This window comes from Salvelinus alpinus, chromosome 21 (assembly GCF_045679555.1).
Source record: "Salvelinus alpinus chromosome 21, SLU_Salpinus.1, whole genome shotgun sequence".
Classification (NCBI taxonomy): Eukaryota; Metazoa; Chordata; class Actinopteri; order Salmoniformes; family Salmonidae; genus Salvelinus; species Salvelinus alpinus.
Genome location: NC_092106.1, coordinates 45,922,269 through 45,941,511, shown reverse-complemented (window position 1 = coordinate 45,941,511; position 19,243 = coordinate 45,922,269). Strand labels below are relative to the sequence as shown.

The 19,243-nt window shown below is 43.0% G+C and overlaps 1 protein-coding gene across 2 annotated transcripts in view; it reads right to left on the bottom strand.

Annotated features, from left to right (window-relative positions):
- The window catches only part of dhx36 (DEAH (Asp-Glu-Ala-His) box polypeptide 36), a 71,381-nt gene extending 55,017 nt beyond the window's left edge, over positions 1 to 16,364 (bottom strand). For both annotated transcript variants that reach the window (XM_071358033.1, XM_071358034.1), the window contains exons 1-7: positions 15,690 to 16,364; positions 15,283 to 15,446; positions 14,647 to 14,757; positions 14,370 to 14,553; positions 14,184 to 14,222; positions 6,432 to 6,602; positions 6,197 to 6,276 (exon numbers count right to left, since the gene is read on the bottom strand). In XM_071358033.1, coding sequence (XP_071214134.1) covers positions 6,197 to 6,276; positions 6,432 to 6,602; positions 14,184 to 14,222; positions 14,370 to 14,553; positions 14,647 to 14,757; positions 15,283 to 15,446; positions 15,690 to 15,974 — 1,034 coding nt within the window. In that variant the 5' untranslated portion in view covers positions 15,975 to 16,364. The remainder of the gene's footprint in view (positions 1 to 6,196; positions 6,277 to 6,431; positions 6,603 to 14,183; positions 14,223 to 14,369; positions 14,554 to 14,646; positions 14,758 to 15,282; positions 15,447 to 15,689) is intronic.
- Positions 16,365 to 19,243: the final 2,879 nt, after the last annotated feature.

Here is a 19,243-nt window from a genome sequence, read left to right as displayed (position 1 = left end):
GCTAAATTATATTACACAGCTTTTTAAAAAGGGCCAATGTAGATTTTTTTTTATTATCCCAATATCAAATGATTTCTGGGTAACAATGAAGTAATTACCTTACTGTAACTGTTTTCAATTAAAATTGTCAAAAATAAACAAAATTGGCTTCTAAGCTAAATGGAATTTCTGTGTAGGAGTGATCTGAGTGAGGGATGTGTAACCTGAAAACTAGCTGTAATTAGCTGAGAGGAGGCAAACTCTTTGTTATTGGTCTACTAACCAAAAACCCCACCCAGCAAAACAAGTTGTAATTTCAGGCGGTCTTTTCAAACAGCTTTTACACTAAAATTGCATCATGATTTTAACAATTTCAGTTTCATTCAAACCTCAGTGTGGAAATATATAACTAAAAAAACACAGGAAATCACATTTTTTAATGCACTGGCCCTTTAATACAAATCATAATACACACGCAGGCAGCGTGACAGAAATACTATCTTCTTCCAAGGCTGATGTGTAGTCCCAGTATGACGTGTGTGAATGTAGCCTTGATCACATTAACCTCTCTGAGCCTCATGGACACATTATTTCCCCAGTCGGTCATCTCTCCTCCATGTCATCTCTCCTTCATTGCAACCTAATTGTCTTTTTCCTCCTCTCCCTGGCCATCTATTCTGTCCTATTTCCTATGACTATCTATTCTGTCCTATTTCCACTGGCCATCTATTCTGGCTTAAAGGGGTAGCATCCTATTAAGATGGCGCCCGAAGAACCTGGCTAACGTTTTACTTCTCCCAAACAATTGTGCTATTTTGTTAGTTTTTTTTGCGTAACTCATTTTTTTTACTTATGTTGTAAATAATGTTGCTGCTACCATCTCTTATGACCAAAAACAAATTCTGGACATCAGAACAGCGATTACTCACCGCGGACTGGAAGAAACTTTTTCCTTTAACGAGTCCGACGAGAAGGATACACTACTTTCACTGGAACAGGCCCAGATTCCCGTAATTTGCTTGAAGAAAAGACGGTGGAAAAAGGGGCCGCAGAATGGGCTGCCTTCTGAGAATCCGTAGGCAAGCGAGTAAACTCCCACTACCATCCGTTCTTCTTGCTAACGTGCAATCATTGGAAAATAAAATTGATGACGTACGATTAAGATTATCCAACCAACGGGACATTAAAAACTGTAATATCTTATGTTTCACCGAGACGTGGCTGAACAACGATATGGATAATATAGAGCTGGTGGGATTTTCCATGCACCAGCAGGACAGAGAAGCTACGTCTGTGTGTCTATTTGTCAGTAACAGCTGGTGCGCGATGTCTAATATTAAAGAAGTCTCGAGGTATTGCTTGGAGTACCTTATGATAAGCTGTAGACCACACTATCTACCAAGAGAGTTCTCATCTACATTATTCATAGCCGTCTATTTACCACCACAGAACGAAGCTGGCACTAAGACTGCTCTCAACCAACTCTATAAGGCCATAAGCAAAGAAGAAAATACTCACCCAGAAACAGCGCTCCTAGTGGCCAGGGACTATAATGCAGACAAACTAAAATCAGTTTACCAAATTTTAACCAGCATGTTCCATGTGCAACCAGAGGAAAAAATATCCTAGATCACCTTTACTCCATACACTAAGATGCATACAAAGCTCTCCCTCGCCCTCCATTTGGCAAATCTGACCATAATTCTATCCTCCTGATTCCTGCTTACAAGCAAAAATTTAAGCAGGAAGCACCAGTGACTCACTCAATACGGAAGTGGTCAGTTGACGTGAATGCTACACTACAGGATTGTTTTGCTAGCACATACTGGAATATGTTACGGGATTCATCCAATGGCATTGAGGAGTACACCACAACAGTCACTGGCTTCATCAATAAGTGCATCAACGACGTCGTCCCCACAGTGACCGTATGTACATACCCCAATCAGAAGCCATGGATTACAGGCAACATCCGCATCGAGCTAAAGGCTAGAGCTGCCGCTTTCAAGGACAGGGAGACTAATCCAGACGCTTATAAGAAATCCCGCTATGCCCTCAGACGAACCCTCAGGGGTGTGTACTTAGTCCCCTCCTGTACTTAGTCCCTTCCTGGCCCCCATTAACATCAACGGGGCTGTAGTGGAGCGTGTCGAGAGTTTCAAGTTCATTGGTGTCCACATCACCAACGAACTATCATGGTCCAAACATAAGAGGAAGAGGGCACGACAAAACCTTTTCCCCCTCAGGAGACTGAAAAGATTTGATCCTCAAAAGGTTCTACAGCTGCACCATTGAGAACATCCTGACTGGTTGCATCATCGCTTGGTATGGCAACTGTTCGGAATCCGAACGTAAGACGCTACAGAGGGTAATGCATATGGCCCGGTACTTCACTGGGGTCAAGCTTCCTGCCATCCTGAACCTATGTAATAGGTGGTGTCAAAGGAAAGCCCATAAAATTGTCAGAGACTCCAGTCACTATAGACTGTTTTCTCTGCACGGCAAGCGGTACCAGAGCGCCAAGTCTAGGTCCAAAAGGCTCCTCAACAGCTTCTACCCCCAAGCCATAAGACTGTGTAACAATTAATAAAATCGCCATCGGACTATTTTACATTGACCCCTCCCTTTTTGTACACTGCTGCTACTCGCTGTTTATTATCTATGCATAGTCACTTCACCCCTACCTACATGTACAAATTACCTCAACTAACCTGTAACCTGGCACATTGACTCGGTACCAGTATCCCCTGTATAAAGCCTCGTTATTGTTATTCATATTGTGTTACTTTTTATTACAATTTTTAATTTAGTTTATTTGGTAAATATTTTCTGAACTATTCTTGAACTGCACTGTTGGTTAAGGGCTTGTAAGTAAGCATTTCATCATAAAGTCTACACTTGTTGTATTCGGTGCATGTGACAAATAGAGTTTGATTTGGCCTACAATTCTGTCCTATTTCCCCTGACCATCTATTCTGACTGTCAATTCTGTCCTATTTCCCCTGACCATCTATTCTGACTGTCAATTCTGTCCTATTTCCCCTGACCATCTATTCTGACTGTCTATTCTGTCCTATTTCCCCTGACCATCTATTCTGACCGACAATTCTGTCCTATTTCCCCTGACCATCTATTCTGACTGTCTATTCTGTCCTATTTCCCCTGACCATCTATTCTGACTGTCTATTCTGTCCTGTTTCCCCTGACCATCTATTCTGACTGTCTATTCTGTCCTGTTTCCTCTGATCATCTATTCTGTCCTATTTCCCCTGACCATCTATTCTGTCCTATTTCCCCTGATCATCTATTCTGTCCTATTTCCTCTGGGTGTCTATTCTGTCCTATTTCCTATGGGCGTCTATTCTGTCCTATTTCCTATGACCATCTATTCTGACCACTATTCTGTCCTATTTCCTATGACCATCTGCTCTTGAGTATCTCATGCTACACTGTACACATTTTTGTCATTTAGCACAGAGGTTCCCAAACTTCTTTACTCTGGGCCCCCCTTCCAGCATTGGAAGAACATCCCGCGCCTCACCTTCCCACGCGTGCACACGCCACGTCTACGGGCACAAGCACTGTTCATGACACAAACTGTTCACACCCCTCTTGTTGGTGGAGAGAATTTAGCAGGTTTAAAGCTTATTTCCTGCAATTGTACATATTTTTTTCATGAGGGTGCAAAGAAAATGTTGCAGTTTTAAAGCACATTTTCTTGCAATTCTATAAATTTTGCATTATCTAATGTGTATTCATGTCATATTTGAGTGACCCAAAAATTATAACAATATCTATAGGCAAAACCACCCCCCCCCCCCCGACCCCTGGCGCCCCCCACAGTTTGGGAACCACTGATTTAGCAGACACTCTTTTCAAGAGAGACTTACAGTTAGTACATCCATCTTAACCTCGACAGGATCGGTGTGTGCCCCGCGCGATGGTTGAGCTAACGTGCGCTAATGTGATTAGCATGACGTTGTAAGTAACAAGAACATATCTGATATGGGCAGAAAGCTTACATTTTTGTTAATCTAACTGCACTGTCCAATTTACAGTAGCTATTACAGTGAAAGAATACCATGCTATTGTTTGAGGAGAGTGCACTGTTATGAACTTGATTATGTATCAATAAATCTCTTAGGCACATTTGGGAAGACTTGATACAACATTTTGAACAGTAATGCAATGGTTCATTGGATCAGTCTAAAACTTTGCACATACACTGCTGCCATCTAGTGGCCAAAATCTAAATTGTACCTGGGCTGAAATAATACATTGTGGCCTTTCTCTTGCATTTCAAAGATGGAACAAAAAAAAACATGTTTTTTTTCTTTGTATTATCTTTTACCAGATCTAATGTGTTAATTTCTCCTACATTCATTTCAAGTTTCCACAAACTTCAAAGTGTTTCCTTTCAAATTATATCAATAATATGCATATCCTTGCTTCAGGTCCTGAGTTACAGGCAGTTATATTGGGTATGTCATTTTAGGCGAAAACTGAAAAAAAGGGTCCGATCCTCATTAAGATATCTAGGTGAAAACCACATGTACTCTTCTCTCTCTTTCACAGATCTCCTCTGTTTGTCTACGCTCTTCTCTCACTTCCCTGCTCCCCTTGGCCTTTGATCCCTCTAATCCACTGATCCTGTTATCTTCTCTTTCTCTCTACAGCTCTCCTCTCGTCTGTCCATCTCTCTCCTTCACACTCCTCCCTCTCCTTACTCCCTCTCCTTCTCAAGCGCCCCCCCCCCCCCCCCACACACACACACACACACACACAACTCGAGCACACACACACAAAAATAGCGCCCACACACAAACAAGGTGCGAGCACAGACACACTCACAACTGGCTGCTTGTGCATAGTTCTCTCAATCCATTAGCGCAAAACTCAACTCATTCTGACTGGTGATCCCAGAGCTTGAGAAATCAATAACCCAGGTGATCACTGACAGGAGCGTGGCTTAGGAGGACTATAGGGGATTTATAGATCTCCTTTCAAAGCCCACCATCTGTGGAAACGACTCAGAAATCTAAACTAACATGAGAGGTCATCACAACACACTTCCTATGCAAAACAGCATACACCTTTAATTACTTTAGTAAGAAGAAGAAGAAGATGAGAGAGAGACAGAAAGAAAGGAGAGACAGAAAGAAAGGAGAGAGACAGAAAGAAAGAAGAAAGAGAGACACAAAGAAAGAAGAGAGAGAGAAAGAAAGAAGAGAGAGAGACAGAAAGAAAAAAGAGAGAGACAGAAAGAAAAAAGAGAGAGAGACAGAAAGAAAAAAGAGAGAGACAGAAAGAAACAAGAGAGAGAGACAGAAAGAAAGAAGAGAGAGACAGAAAGAAAAAAGAGAGAGAGACAGAAAGAAAAAAGAGAGAGAGAGAGAAAGAAAGAAGAGAGAGAGAGAAAGAAGAGAGAGAGAGAGACAGAAAGACAGAAAGAAGAGAGAGAGACAGAAAGAAGAGAGACAGAAAGAGAGTACGACTGAGGGACCACTGAGACTGTAGTGTAGACAGCTGTGTAGCCATCTTGTCTGGATGTTTAGATATTCTCAGTGAGTCTCAGTGGAGATGTGTTCTGCAACATACAGACACACAAACAGACACACACTGAGCTCACGTTCTTATGCTCCGGCTGACATGGCAGCGTTTGTTCTGTGTTTCTGTTCAACTCTGATGTTAGTGGCGGATGGAGCAAAACAACTAATCCCATCAAGGGTGTGTGTGTGTTTGGGCTGAAGGACTAAAAGCATTGGTAGTGTGTGTGGGGTTATGGGGTAGAGAACTGTACACTTTGGAGAGGTGTGTGGTTACTTGGAGATACTATTTAGTTCTCTCATTCAAACTCTTGTCATTTTCTTGTCTTATGTTGCACCTATCCTACATTTTCCAGGAATATTCTCAACATGTTACTGAACGTATCCAGAGTATTTTCACATTTCCTTATCAACAAATGCGGCGAAAAGTACAGTAAATGTCAAACGCACATAAAATCAACAGTGTAATGTTTGGATTCAGTCTTGTGTCAGGTGAAAGTTGTGTCCTCAACTTTGGCCTAACAATCTCCAAACTGTTTCAATTACTACCATGCTTGTGCTTTTCATATTTCTTCTGTAAGAAACATTTAAAATGTAGCCCGATCCATATAGGCCAATTCCCACGAGCATAAAGGGTTAAAAAGAGGTTCCACTCCAAACAGAAAACTCACCTCTGCAGGCGGATCTGATAACCACAGGAGTTCCCGTCCCCCACACTCTCAGCCCTCTCCGCAGCCACCCGCTCCGCTACCTAAAACACACACATACACACACAATGAGAGGAGAGAGTACACCCCTGCAACAAGCACACATCAGAAATGGGACGATACATATATTCAAAAAGGTAGGACACACACACACACACCTGGAACAGGTGCAATACGCACGCACACACACACTACTTACAGATATGGCACTGATGCGACGTGGCTGGGTGCAGACCACCCTGCAGACTGAACCCATGCCCCTCTCTATGTAGTCATCCAGGATAAACTGGGTCACCTGGGTGGTTTTACCACACCCTGTCTCTCCACTGATCACCAGCACCTGGCTGGACCTGATCAACTCCACCAACTCCTGATGAACCAGAGAGAGGACAGGGCAGTAAGGTAAGGCAAGAGCCTTTTTGTAGCTGTCGGATGAAAACCTCTCATCATCCTTAATAACTTAACTCCTTATCTTTTCAGGAAATGGAAAACAAGTCAATATTTTAAACATTAACAAGCATTTCAAAACTTCTGACGATATTTACAATACATTTATTGGTCCTGGAGTTATGAAATGTTCAGAGTACATTGAGGAGAGTTGCTTTCAATACATGTACAAAAACAACAACAACAAAAGAGTGAACGTATACAGATCGACAACCATGTCTGTATGGACGTCGCTTTGAGTACGGGGTCATTGTTATGCTGACACAGGAAAGGGCCTTCCCCAAACTGTTGCCAGAGAGTAGGAAGCACAGAATCGTCTAGAATGTAATTTCATGCTGTAACGTTAAGAGTTCCCTTCACAGGAACTAAAAGGTCCAAACCATGAAAAACAACCCCAGACCATTATTCCTCCTCCACCAAACTTTACAGTTGGCACTACGCATTAGGGCAAATAGCATTCTCCTGGCATCCGCCAAACCCAGATTTGTCCGTCGGACTGCCAGACGGTGAAGCGTGATTCATCACTCCAGAGAACGAGTTTCCACTGCTCCAGAGTCCAATGGCAGCGAACTTTACACCACTCCAGCCGACGGTAGTGAGTGTTTCAACCGAGGACAGATGATTTATACGGGCTGCTTGTTTCAGCACTAGGCAGTCCCGTTAAGTGAACACGTGTGGCCTACCGCTTCGCGGCTGAGCAGTTGATGTTCCTAGACATTTCCACTTCACAATAAAAGCACTTACAGTTGACCGGGGCAACTCCAGGATGGCAGAAATTTGACGAACTGAATTGTTGGAAAGGTGGCATCCTATGACGGTGCCACGTTGAGAGTCACAGAGCTCTTCAGTAAAGCCATTCTACTGCCAATGTTTGTCTATGCAGATTGCATGGCTGTGTGCACAATTTTTAACACTTGTCAGCAACGGGTGTGGCTGAAATAGCCAAATCCACTAATTTGAAGGGGTGTCCACACATACAGTACCAGTCAAAAGTTGACACAACTAATTGTTCAAAAGTTTTTCAGTATTTGTATAATTTATTCTACATTGTAAAATAATAGTGTATACATCAAAAATATGAAATAACAAATATGGAATCATGTAGTAACTAAAAAAAGTGTTAAATATATTTCATATTTGAGATTCTTCAAAGTAGCCACCCTTTGCCTTTGACAGCTTTGCACACTCTTGGCAATCTTGGCATTCTCTCAACCAGCTTCACCTGGAATGCTTTTCCAACAGTCTTGAAGGAGTTCCCATATATGCTGAGCACTTGTTGGCTGCTTTTCCTTCACTCTGCGGTCCGACTCATCCCAAAGCAGTTCAATTGGGTTGAGGTCAGGTGATTGTGGAGGCCAGGTCATCTGATGCAGCACTCCATCACTCTCCTTGTCAAGTAGCCCTTACACAGCCTGGAGGTGTGTTGGGTCATTGTCCTGTTGAAAAACAAATGATAGTCCCACTAATCGCAAACCAGATGCGATGGCGTATCGCTGCAGAATGCTGTGGTACCCATCCTGATTAAGTATGCCTTGAATTCTAAATAAATCACTGACAGTGTCACCAGCAAAGCACTCACACACCATCACACCTTCTCCTTCATGGTGGGAACCACAAATGCAGAGATCATCCGTTCACCTACTCTGCGTCTCACAAAGACATGGAGGTTGGAACCAAAAAAAAACTCACATTTGGACAGATTTCCACCGATCTCATGTCCATTGCTCGTGTTTCTTGTCCCAAGGAAGTTTCTTCTTATTGGTGTCCTTTAGTAGTGGTTTCTTTGCAGCAATTCGACCATGAGGGCCTGATTCATGCAGTCTCCTCTGAACAGTTGATGTTGAGTTGTGTCTGTTACTTGAACTCTGAAGCATATATTTGGGCAGCAATTTCTGAGGCTGGTAACTCTAATGAACGTATCCTCTGCAGCAGAAGTAACTCTGGGTCTTCCGTTCCTCGTGGCGATCCTCATGAGAGCCAGTTTCATCATAGCGCTTGGGTTCTTGCGACTGAACTTGAAGAAACTGTCAAAGTTTTAGACATTTTCCGGATTGACTGACCTTCATGTCTTAAAGTAATGATAAACTGTCATTTTTTTGCTTATTTGAGCTGTTCTTGCCATAATGTTGTCACGACTGACCACGAGAATCCAAATAGGTCAGATCAAGTTTGCAATGAATAACTTCAATCAGACCCCCTTTCACAAAAGGAATGTGCTTTGTCTCAACAGACGTTCTTGCCACTGAAACTCCAAGACGTTCAACACGTGGAACAATATTTTGAACGTAAAACATGCGGAACGGTCAGGGGCGATCTCTAGAACACTAATGTAATGTTGTTTGTTATTTTGTGATGTCATTACAAATGTCATAAAGGAAAACTGTAACTTGAAAAGTTCACACACTACATACAGTTGAAATCAGAAGTTTACATACACCTTAGCCAAATACATTTAAACTCAGTTTTTCACAATTCCTGACATTTAATCCTAGTAAAAATTCCCTGACATAAGTCAGTTAGGATCACCACTGTATTTTAAGAATGTGAATTGTCAGAATAATAGTAGAGAATGATTTATTTCAGCTTTTATTTCTTTCATCACATTCCCAGTGGGTCAGAAGTTTACATACACTCAATTAGTATTTGGTAGCATTGCCTTTAAATTGTTTAACTTGGGTCAAACGTGTCGGGTAGCCTTCCACAAGTGGCCCACAATAAGTCGGGTGAATTTTGGCCCATTCCACCTGACACGGCTGGTGTAACTGAGTAAAGTTTGTCGGCCTCCTTGCTCGCACACGCTTTTTCAGTTAAGCCCACAAATTATTTATTGGATTGAGGTCAGGGCTTTGTGATGGCCACTCCAATACCTTGACTTTGTTGTCCTTAAGCCATTTTACCACAACGTTGGAAGTATGCTTGGGGTCATTGTCCATTTGGAAGACCCATTTGCGACCAAGCTTTAAATTCCTGACTGATGTCTTGAGATGTTGCTTCAATATATCCACATAATTTTCGTTACTCATGATGCAATCTATTTTGTGATGTGCACCAATCCCTCCTGCAGCAAAGCACCCCCCGCAACATGATGCTGCCACCCCCGTGCTTCACAGTTGGGATGGTGTTCTTCGGCTTGCAAGGCTTCCCCTTTTTCCTCCAAACATAACGATGGTCATTATGGCCAAACAGTTCTATTTTTGTTTCATCAGACCAGAGGACATTTCTCCAAAAAGTACGATCTTTGTCCCCATGTGCAGTTGCAAACCGTAGTCTGGCTTTTTTATAGCGGTTTTGGAGCAGTGGCTTCTTCCTTGCTGGGCGGTATTTCAGGTTATGTCGATATAGGACTCGTTTTACTGTGGATATAGATACTTTTGTACCTCTTTCCTCCAGCATCTTCACAAGGTCCTTTGCTGTTGTTCTGGGATTGATTTGCACTTTTCGCACCAAAGTACGTTCATCTCTAGGAGACAGAACACTTCTCCTTCCTGAGCGGTATGATGGCTGCGTGGTCCCATGGTGTTTATACTTGTGTACTATTGTTTGTACAGGTGAACGTGGTACCTTCAGGCATTTGGAAATTGCTCCCAAGGATGAACCAGACTTGTGGAGGTCTACAATTTTTTTTCTGAGGTCTTGACTGATTTAAAAAAAAAATATATCCCATTATGTCAAGCAAAGAGGTACTGAGTTTGAAGGTAGGCCTTGAAATACAGTGGGGAGAACAAGTATTTGATACACTGCCGATTTTGCAGGTTTTCCTACTTACAAAGCATGTAGAGGTCTGTACTTTTTATCATAGGTACACTTCAACTGTGAGAGACGGAATCTAAAACAAAAATCCCGAAAATCACATTGTATGATTTTTAAGTAATTAATTAGCATTTTATTGCAAGACATAAGTATTTGATACATCAGAAAAGCAGAACTTAATATTTGGTACTGAATCCTTTGTTTGCAATTACAGAGATCATACGTTTCCTGTAGTTCTTGACCAGGTTTGCACACACTGCAGCAGGGATTTTGGCCCACTCCTCCATACAGACCTTCTCCAGATCCTTCAGGTTTCGGGGCTGTCGCTGGGCAATACGGACTTTCAGCTCCCTCCAAAGATTTTTTATTGGGTTCAGGTCTGGAGACTGGCTAGGCCACTCCAGGACCTTGAGATACTTCTTACGGAGCCACTCCTTAGTTGCCCTGGCTGTGTGCTTCGTGTCGTTGTCATGCTGGAAGACCCAGCCACGACCCATCATCAATGCTCTTACTGAGGGAAGGAGGTTGTTGGCTAAGATCTCGCAATACATGGCCCCATCCATCCTCCCCTCAATACGGTGCAGTCGTCCTGTCCCCTTTGCAGAAAAGCATCCCCAAAGAATGATGTTTCCACCTCCATGCTTCACGGTTGGGATGGTGTTCTTGGGGTTGTACTCATCCTTCTTCTTCCTCCAAACACGGCGAGTGGAGTTTAGACCAAAAAGTTCTATTTTTGAATCATCAGACCACATGACCTTCTCCCATTCCTCCTCTGGATCATCCAGATGGTCATTGGCAAACTTCAGACGGGCCTGGACATGCGCCTGCTTGAGCAGGGGGACCTTGTGTGCGCTGCAGGATTTTAATCCATGACGGCGTAGTGTGTTACTAATGGTTTTCTTTGAGACTGTGGTCCCAGCTCTCTTCAGGTCATTGACCAGGTCCTGCCGTGTAGTTCTGGGCTGATCCCTCACCTTCCTCATGATCATTGATGCCCCACGAGGTGAGATCTTGCATGGAGCCCCAGACCGAGGGTGATTGACCATCATCTTGAACTTCTTCTATTTTCTTCTATTTTCTAATAATTGCGCCAACAGTTGTTGCCTTCTCACCAAGCTGCTTGCCTATTGTCCTGTAGCCCATCCCAGCCTTGTGCAGGTCTACAATTTTATCCTTGATGTCCTTACACAGCTCTCTGGTCTTGGCCATTGTGGAGAGGTTGGAGTCTGTTTGATTGAGTGTGTGGACAGGTGTCTTTTATACAGGTAACGAGTTCAAACAGGTGCAGTTAATACAGGTAATGAGTGGAGAACAGGAGGGCTTCTTAAAGAAAAACTAACACGTCTGTGAGAGCCGGAATTCTTACTGGTTGGTAGGTGATCAAATACTTATGTCATGCAATAAAATGCAAATGAATTACTTAAAAATCATACAATGTGATTTTCTGGATTTTTGTTTTAGATTCCGTCTCTCACAGTTGAAGTGTACCTATGATAAAAATTACAGACCTCTACATGCTTTGTAAGTAGGAAAACCTGCAAAATCGGCAGTGTATCAAATACTTGTTCTCCCCACTGTATATCCACAGGTTCACCTCCAATTGACTCAAATGATGTCAATTAGCCCATCAGAAGCTTCTAAAGCCATGACATCATTTTCTGGAATTTTTCAAGCTGTTTAAAAGCAGTCAACTTAGTGTATGTAAACTTCTGACCCACTGGAATTGTGTTACAGTGAATAATAAGTGAAATAATGTCTATAAACAACTGTTGGAAAAATTACTATGTAAACTTCTGACTTCAACTGTAGATTAAGTTTCCTTACTATGGGTTGTGCATGTAATATGAAAAAGTATGTTTTTGTTAAGAGAGGGATGTGATTTGAGAAGCTATAAGAGATAATTGCCCCTTTCACAGAAAGATCCCAGGCGAACCCAGGCATTTCACGTAAATACATTCATGACTTCCTGCTCAAAGGGGGTGGCGGTTCGTGTGCAAAGTAAATGGTTATTGTAATTAAGAGTAGTTTCTGAATGTGTCAATATTAAGTGTCTCTGTCCCTCTCTCTCCTGTCATTCCACTAGGGACCTGTTCTCAGCGTCTCCAGTCAATAACCGATGCAGAGTGTGTGTTTATCCTGTGTCCCCATGTAATTAGCTAGTATATAAATACTTAAACCAATGTGAAGTACCGAATCATAAGTAAAGCTCAGGTTTTTGCAAATGCAAGGAGGTTACAATAGTTCAGAACGATGATATGATACGAGGTTAGGATTAATAAATTGACTGTTTATAGATGTGATAGGTAAAGACCTTTTAGAATTTAATTTGGGAGATGGTAACTCTTTAAAGAACTGCTCTCGTGGTGCCCCAGATCCTAATGAGTTAATTGTTACATGATTAATTTAACAATTAAACATATTTAGGTAATTAGATAAATAAGAGTCTTCAGATTAATGTTAAAGTCAAGTCACGACAAGTTGGACTCAAGTCTTTTACCAAATGGGGATATCTTCTGTATACCAAACCTACCTTGTCACAACACAACTGATTGGCTCAAACGGCATTAAGAAGAAATTCCACAATTTAACAAGGCACACCTGCTAATTAAAATACATTCCATGTCACTACCTTATGAAGCTGGTTGAGAGAATGCCAAGAGTGTGCAAAGCCATCAAGGTAAAGGGTGACAACTTTGAAGAATCTCAAATATAAAATATATTTTGATTTGTTTAAAATTTTTTGGGTTACTACATGATTCCATGTGTTATTTCATAGTTTTGATGTCTTCACTATTATTCTACAATGCAGAAAATAGTAAAAATAAAGAAACCCTGGAATGAGTAGGTGTGTACAAACTTTTGACTGGTACTGTGTGTGTGACAGAGGACAGTTTATTAGGTACACCATACCGTTCCTGCAGTCAGCATGCCAATTGCACACTCCCTCAAAACTTGAAACATCTGTGGCATTGTGTTGTGTGACAAAACTGCACATTTTAGTGGCCTTTTATTGTCCCCAGCACAAGGTGCACCTGTGTTATGATCATGCTGTTTAATCAGCTTCTTGATATGCCACACCAGTCAGGTGGATGGATTATCTTGGCAAAGGAGAAATGTTCACTAACAGGGATGTTAACAAATTTGAGATAAATATGTTTTTTGTGCATATGGAACATATATCCCATGAAACATGGGACCAACACTTTACATGTTGCATTTATATTTTTGTTCAGTGTATATGAAAATTGGCAAAAATGTAGTTGCAAGGTTTTCATCAGTCAGAAACGTTTTACAAGATGAGATCCTATTCTTGTCTTAGGTAAAAACACATGGTAAGCGGAGGCCTAGCATCCACATGGTAAGCGGAGGCCTAGCATCCACATGGTAAGCGGAGGCCTAGCATCCACATGGTAAGCGGAGGCCTAGCATCCACATGGTAAGCGGAGGCCTAGCATCCACATGGTAAGCGGAGTCCTAGCATCCACATGGTAAGCGGAGTCCTAGCATCCACATGGTAAGCAGAGTCCTAGCATCCACATGGTAAGCAGAGTCCTAGCATCCACATGGTAAGCAGAGGCCTAGCATCCACATGGTAAGCAGAGGCCTAGCATCCACATGGTAAGCGGAGGCCTAGCATCCACATGGTAAGCAGAGGCCTAGCATCCACATGGTAAGCAGAGGCCTAGCATCCACATGGTAAGCAGAGGCCTAGCATCCAAGTTCATCAGGAGGAAAAATATGTCTCAGATCTTACCTCTTTCTTTCCAAAGGATGGAAGCTTTTCCCTGAATTTCTGCCCAAAAAAAATAAACAGGAAACATGAATTACTACAAGCAGTCCATCACCACCAGTTCTATTGGTGTTATGATAACATGTGTGTTTATCAATAATAAACACAGTAATTATAATACTGTTCATTTTTTATGAAGTGAATTGTCACCAGCATGTCTAGGTATTTAGAGTCTGCCTTCTTCCTCTCTAGATCTCTCTTTAACTGCTGGTCCAGGGCATTCTCCCTGACCACCTCCTGAAACAAGTACTCCAGGTCTTTATCCTTCCCTCTCCTCTCCTTCTCCTCCCTCTCTTCTTGGGGTTCAGCTTTAAGTACACCCTGTGGGGGGTAACTGAGAGGCAGGAGAAAGAGACATGATTGTGAATTGCTTTAACGAGTGAGCATGACAATAGGAACAACAACAACAATCTAGAAGTTAGCCTACCGTTGTGATGCGAGTGGAGTGTTCTGTACTGGCCTCTCCTTATCCTCCTTCTTCTCTTGTTTGAGATCAATTTTCAGGACATCCTGAGAGGGCTCATCACCATCAAAGTAACTGGAACACACATCAGGTGAATAACAGTGGTGTAGTAAATCACAGGCTGAATGCTTTATCTTTCAAAAGCATTGAATGTAGCCGATGATGTTGCAATCTAGTGGTGACATGAGCCCTCCACAAACTTAGGAGATGTAAAAGGAGTTTAATAATAGTACGCAGCTGCAGCAAGCAGGCTCATGTCCACAACACACAGAGAACCCATAAATAGGGCCTAACGATGTCCTGGAGACTAGGGTTAGGGCTGGGGCCTGTGGACCTGAACACATGACATCACTGTCTGTCTGTCTGTGTCTGTGGGTGTCACAGTACATGACAGAGCCTGCTGTATTCTTCTGAGAGACTGGGAGTGTCCGACATTGCAATCAACTTTAAAGGTGAGTCTAGACTGACTGATCTACAAATCACCTTGAATCATAAATAACTACTCAAAAGTATTTGTAGATCAGTCAGTCTGTCAGAATTGACCCACAATACATCATGGTTTTGATGCTCTCGAACACAGCCAGTAAGACAGTGCCTTACCAGTGGCTGCCTCTGTCCGGTGCTGACGGGGCTGAACGCCAGTGCTCAGATGTGGAGGCGTGGGCCTCCCTCGCTGGGCCCGGGCATGTCGGTCCTCTCTGGACAGTGTTCAGCAGATTAGTGATATGCTGTTCCCTGGACTCATCCATCTGAACCACTGCCCGCTACACCGCCAGGGGAAACCAACTGCATCAGTACAGAGTTAATTCTGATACATGCTAGATACTATAGTTTTATTCGAGATAGGTAGGTACTTCGTTATCAAAAAACAGGTATAGGTAGTTGTCAGCCGTGATAGTCAACGAGACTAAGTAGAGCAGCTGACTACCAACGACGACAACCCAAGCAAGCCACTACACCCCAAACAGATACACAGGTGCCTCTGTAACTAATGTTACACTACTAACCGATTTTCTCTCATTTTCTTTCCTCTTCAAGCCTCCCCATTTGGCGTACCACAGTCCGATCTCCCGGCCCTTTAGATGCGGGGGTGGACGGTTTGGTCCCCCACCTCTCCCTCCTCGTTCTCCCCGGTCCTCCCTCGACTCCGATTCGGTGCTCCGCGGGTGTCCACCACCACTCGACCCAGCTTGGCGGTCCCACCTCTCCCGGCTTCCATCCCGTCCGAATCCTCGACCTCCTCTTCGGCCACCTCGTCGGCCGCCTCTGCCCCCATAACCTCCATAACTCATACCGCCTTCAAAACCACAGGAACACAGCTATGGCAAGCTAGCAGTGCAAGACACTATCTGAAGAATTACAAATTGGGACTACCCAGGTAGCTAAATTTGCTGCACTATTCGAAACCTTTGCCTTGGGATTGCTAGCTAACGTTAGCTAGTAAACGTTACAACGTTAGCCGGCCCGTGGATCTCGTAGATGTGCTAAATTAATAATTGTATATCTCGAAGCGTGTACATATTTGAGATGAAGTTCGGAATACCTAAGCAGTTGAATGTGAAGGAAACAAATAGTATTTCCGCTGATATTAAGTGAAAATCAGTAATGTTTTTTGCAGGGATGTGAGTCTTGTATATAGATTTATATCCGGTCGCATAGTGTACACAACAATGAAATAGTCGATGGATGATGACGTTTCCCTCATGATTGGCCCGAGAGGATAGCCTTGGTTCACATTGACTCTTTGCTGTGAAATTTCCTAGGTGGAGAGAGAGCACTATTTTTTAGAGACTAATGTTGTTAAATTGTCTTAAAGGAAATTGCTGCATAAAAATGTCTCTAAAACAGATGGCATTCATATACAATGTTATTTTCATGATGTAGAATGCACACCCACCAGTGTTTCCCCTAGGATTTATTTCTGCAGCCGTGGCAAAGTTAGCATGGGGGTGGTCCTTTTGCTGGGGTTGTCCTGGGTAGGCAACCCGGCGAGACCCCAAAAGACTCTGAATGCATTAAATGCTACAAATATTTATGTTGTAACTTGTCACTCCAGGGTTTTTTTCTGGATCAAAATGGGACTGGTTGTGAGTAGTGGGGGCATGGAAGAGGCCCTCGCCACAGAGATGTCGTTTTTTTGCTGTTTTAAAGGGAATTTCCTGCAATTCTACATCCCTTTTTGCCATGACTTATGCCTTGTTCGTATGCTATCTGAGTGACTCAAACATTATAACAAAATCAATGTGTGCCCCATGAGAGAAGGAGAGAATTAAAAATGTTAGATTCTCCTGACTGTCTAGTTATAATTTTAGTGATTGTTAGTTCTCAAAGATTATCTTATTTAAAAATATATAGGTCCATTATATTTTTTACATGCATTATATCTGGTGTTAGACGTTTAAGTTTACACCATTTTTTAATCATATTTTTTGGAGTGGCAGCAACGATTTAGCAGCGGCAGTTAAATTAGTATTTGTATTTTTTTATTTTTTTTATTTCACCTTTATTTAACCAGGTAGGTCAGTTGAGAACAAGTTATCATTTGCAACTGCGACCTGGCCAAGACAAAGCAAGGCAGTGTGACACAAACAACAACACAGAGTTACACATGGAATAAACAAACGTACAGTCAATAACACAATAGAAAAAAGTCTATATATAGTGTGTGCAAATGCCGTAAGGAGGTAAGGCAGTAAATTGGCAATAGTAGCGAAGTAATTACAATTTAGCAAATTAACACTGGAGTGATAGATGTGAAGATGATGATGTGCAAATAGAAATACTGGTGTGCAAAAGAGCAAAAAAGTAAATAAAAACAATACGGGGGTGAGGTAGGTAGATGGGGTGGGCTATTTACAGATGGGCTGTGTACAGCTGCAGCGATCGGATAGCTGCTCAGATAGCTGATGTTTAACGTTAGTGAGGGAGATATAAGTCTCCAACTTCAGAAATTTTTGCAATTTGTTCCAGTCATTGGCAGCAGAGAACTGGAAGGAAAGGCGGCCAAAGGAGGTGTTGGCTTTGGGGATGACCAGTGAGATTTACCTGCTGGAGCGAATGCTACGGGTGGGTGTTGTTATCGTGACCAGTGAGCTGAGATAAAGCGGAGCTTAACCTGGCAAAGACTTATAGATGACCTGGAGCCAGTGGGTCTGGCGACGAATATGTAGCGAGGGCCAGCAGACGAGAGCATACAGGTCGCAGTGGTGGGTGGTATATGGGGCTTTGGTGACAAAACGGATGGCACTGTGATAGACTGCATCCAGTTTGCTGAATAGAGTGTTGAAGGCTATTTTGTAAATGACATCGCCGAAGTCGAGGATCTGTTGGATAGTCAGTTTTACGAGGGTATGTTTGGAGGCGTGAGTGAAGGAGGCTTTGTTGCGAAATAGGAAGCCGACTTTAGATTTAATTTTGGATTGGAGATGTTTAATATAAGTCTGGAAGGAGAGTTTACAGTCTAATCAGACACCTAGGTATTTGTAGTTGTCCACATATTCTAAGTCAGAACCGTCCAGAGTAGTGATGCTAGTCGGGGGGGGGGGGGGGGGCATTGTATTGCATTGAATCTCGTTTGGAGGTTTGTTAACACAGTGTCCAAAGAAGGGCCAGATGTATACAGAATGGTGTCGTCTGCGTAGATGTGGATCAGGGAATCACCAGCAGCAAGAGCGACATCGTTGATATATACAGAGAAAAGAGTCGGCCCGAGAATTGAACCCTGTGGTACCCCCATAGAGACTGCCAGAGGTCCTGACAACAGGCCCACTGATTTTACACACTGAACTCTATCTGAGAAGTAGTTGGTGAACCAGGCGAGGCAGTCATTTGAGAAACCAAGGCTGTTGAGTCTGCCAATAAGAATACGTTGATTGACAGAGTCAAAAGCCTTTGCCAGGTCGATGAAGACGGCTGCACAGTACTGTCTTTTATCGATGGCGGTTATGATATCGTTTAGTACCTTGAGCGTGGCTGAGATGCACCCGTGACCCAGCTCGGAAACCGGATTGCACAGCGGAGAAGGTACAGTGGGATTCGAAATGGTCAGTGATCTGTTTATTAACTTGGCTTTCGAAGACTTTAGAAAGGCAGGGCAGGATGGATATAGGTCTGTAACAGTTTGGGTCTAGAGTATCACCCCATTTGAAGAGGGGGATGACCGCGGCAGCTTTCCAATCTTTAGGGATCTCGGACAATATGAAAGAGAGGTTGAACAGACCGGTAATAGGGGTTGCAACAATGGCAGCGGATAATCTTAGAAAGAGAGGGCCCAGATTGTCTAGCCCAGCTGATTTGTACGGGTCTGGGTTTTGCAGCTCTTTCAGAACATCTGCTATCTGGATTTGGGTGAAGGAGAAGCTGGGGAGGCTTGGGCAAGTAGCTGCGGGGGGTGCTGAGCTGTTGGCCGGGGTAGGGGTAGCCAGGAGGAAAGCATGGCCAGCCGTAGAGAAATGCTTGTTGAAATTCTCGATTATAGTGGATTTATCGGTGGTAACAGTGTTTCCTAGCCTCAGTGCAGTGGGCATCGGGGAGCTCTTATTCTCCATGGACTTTACAGTGT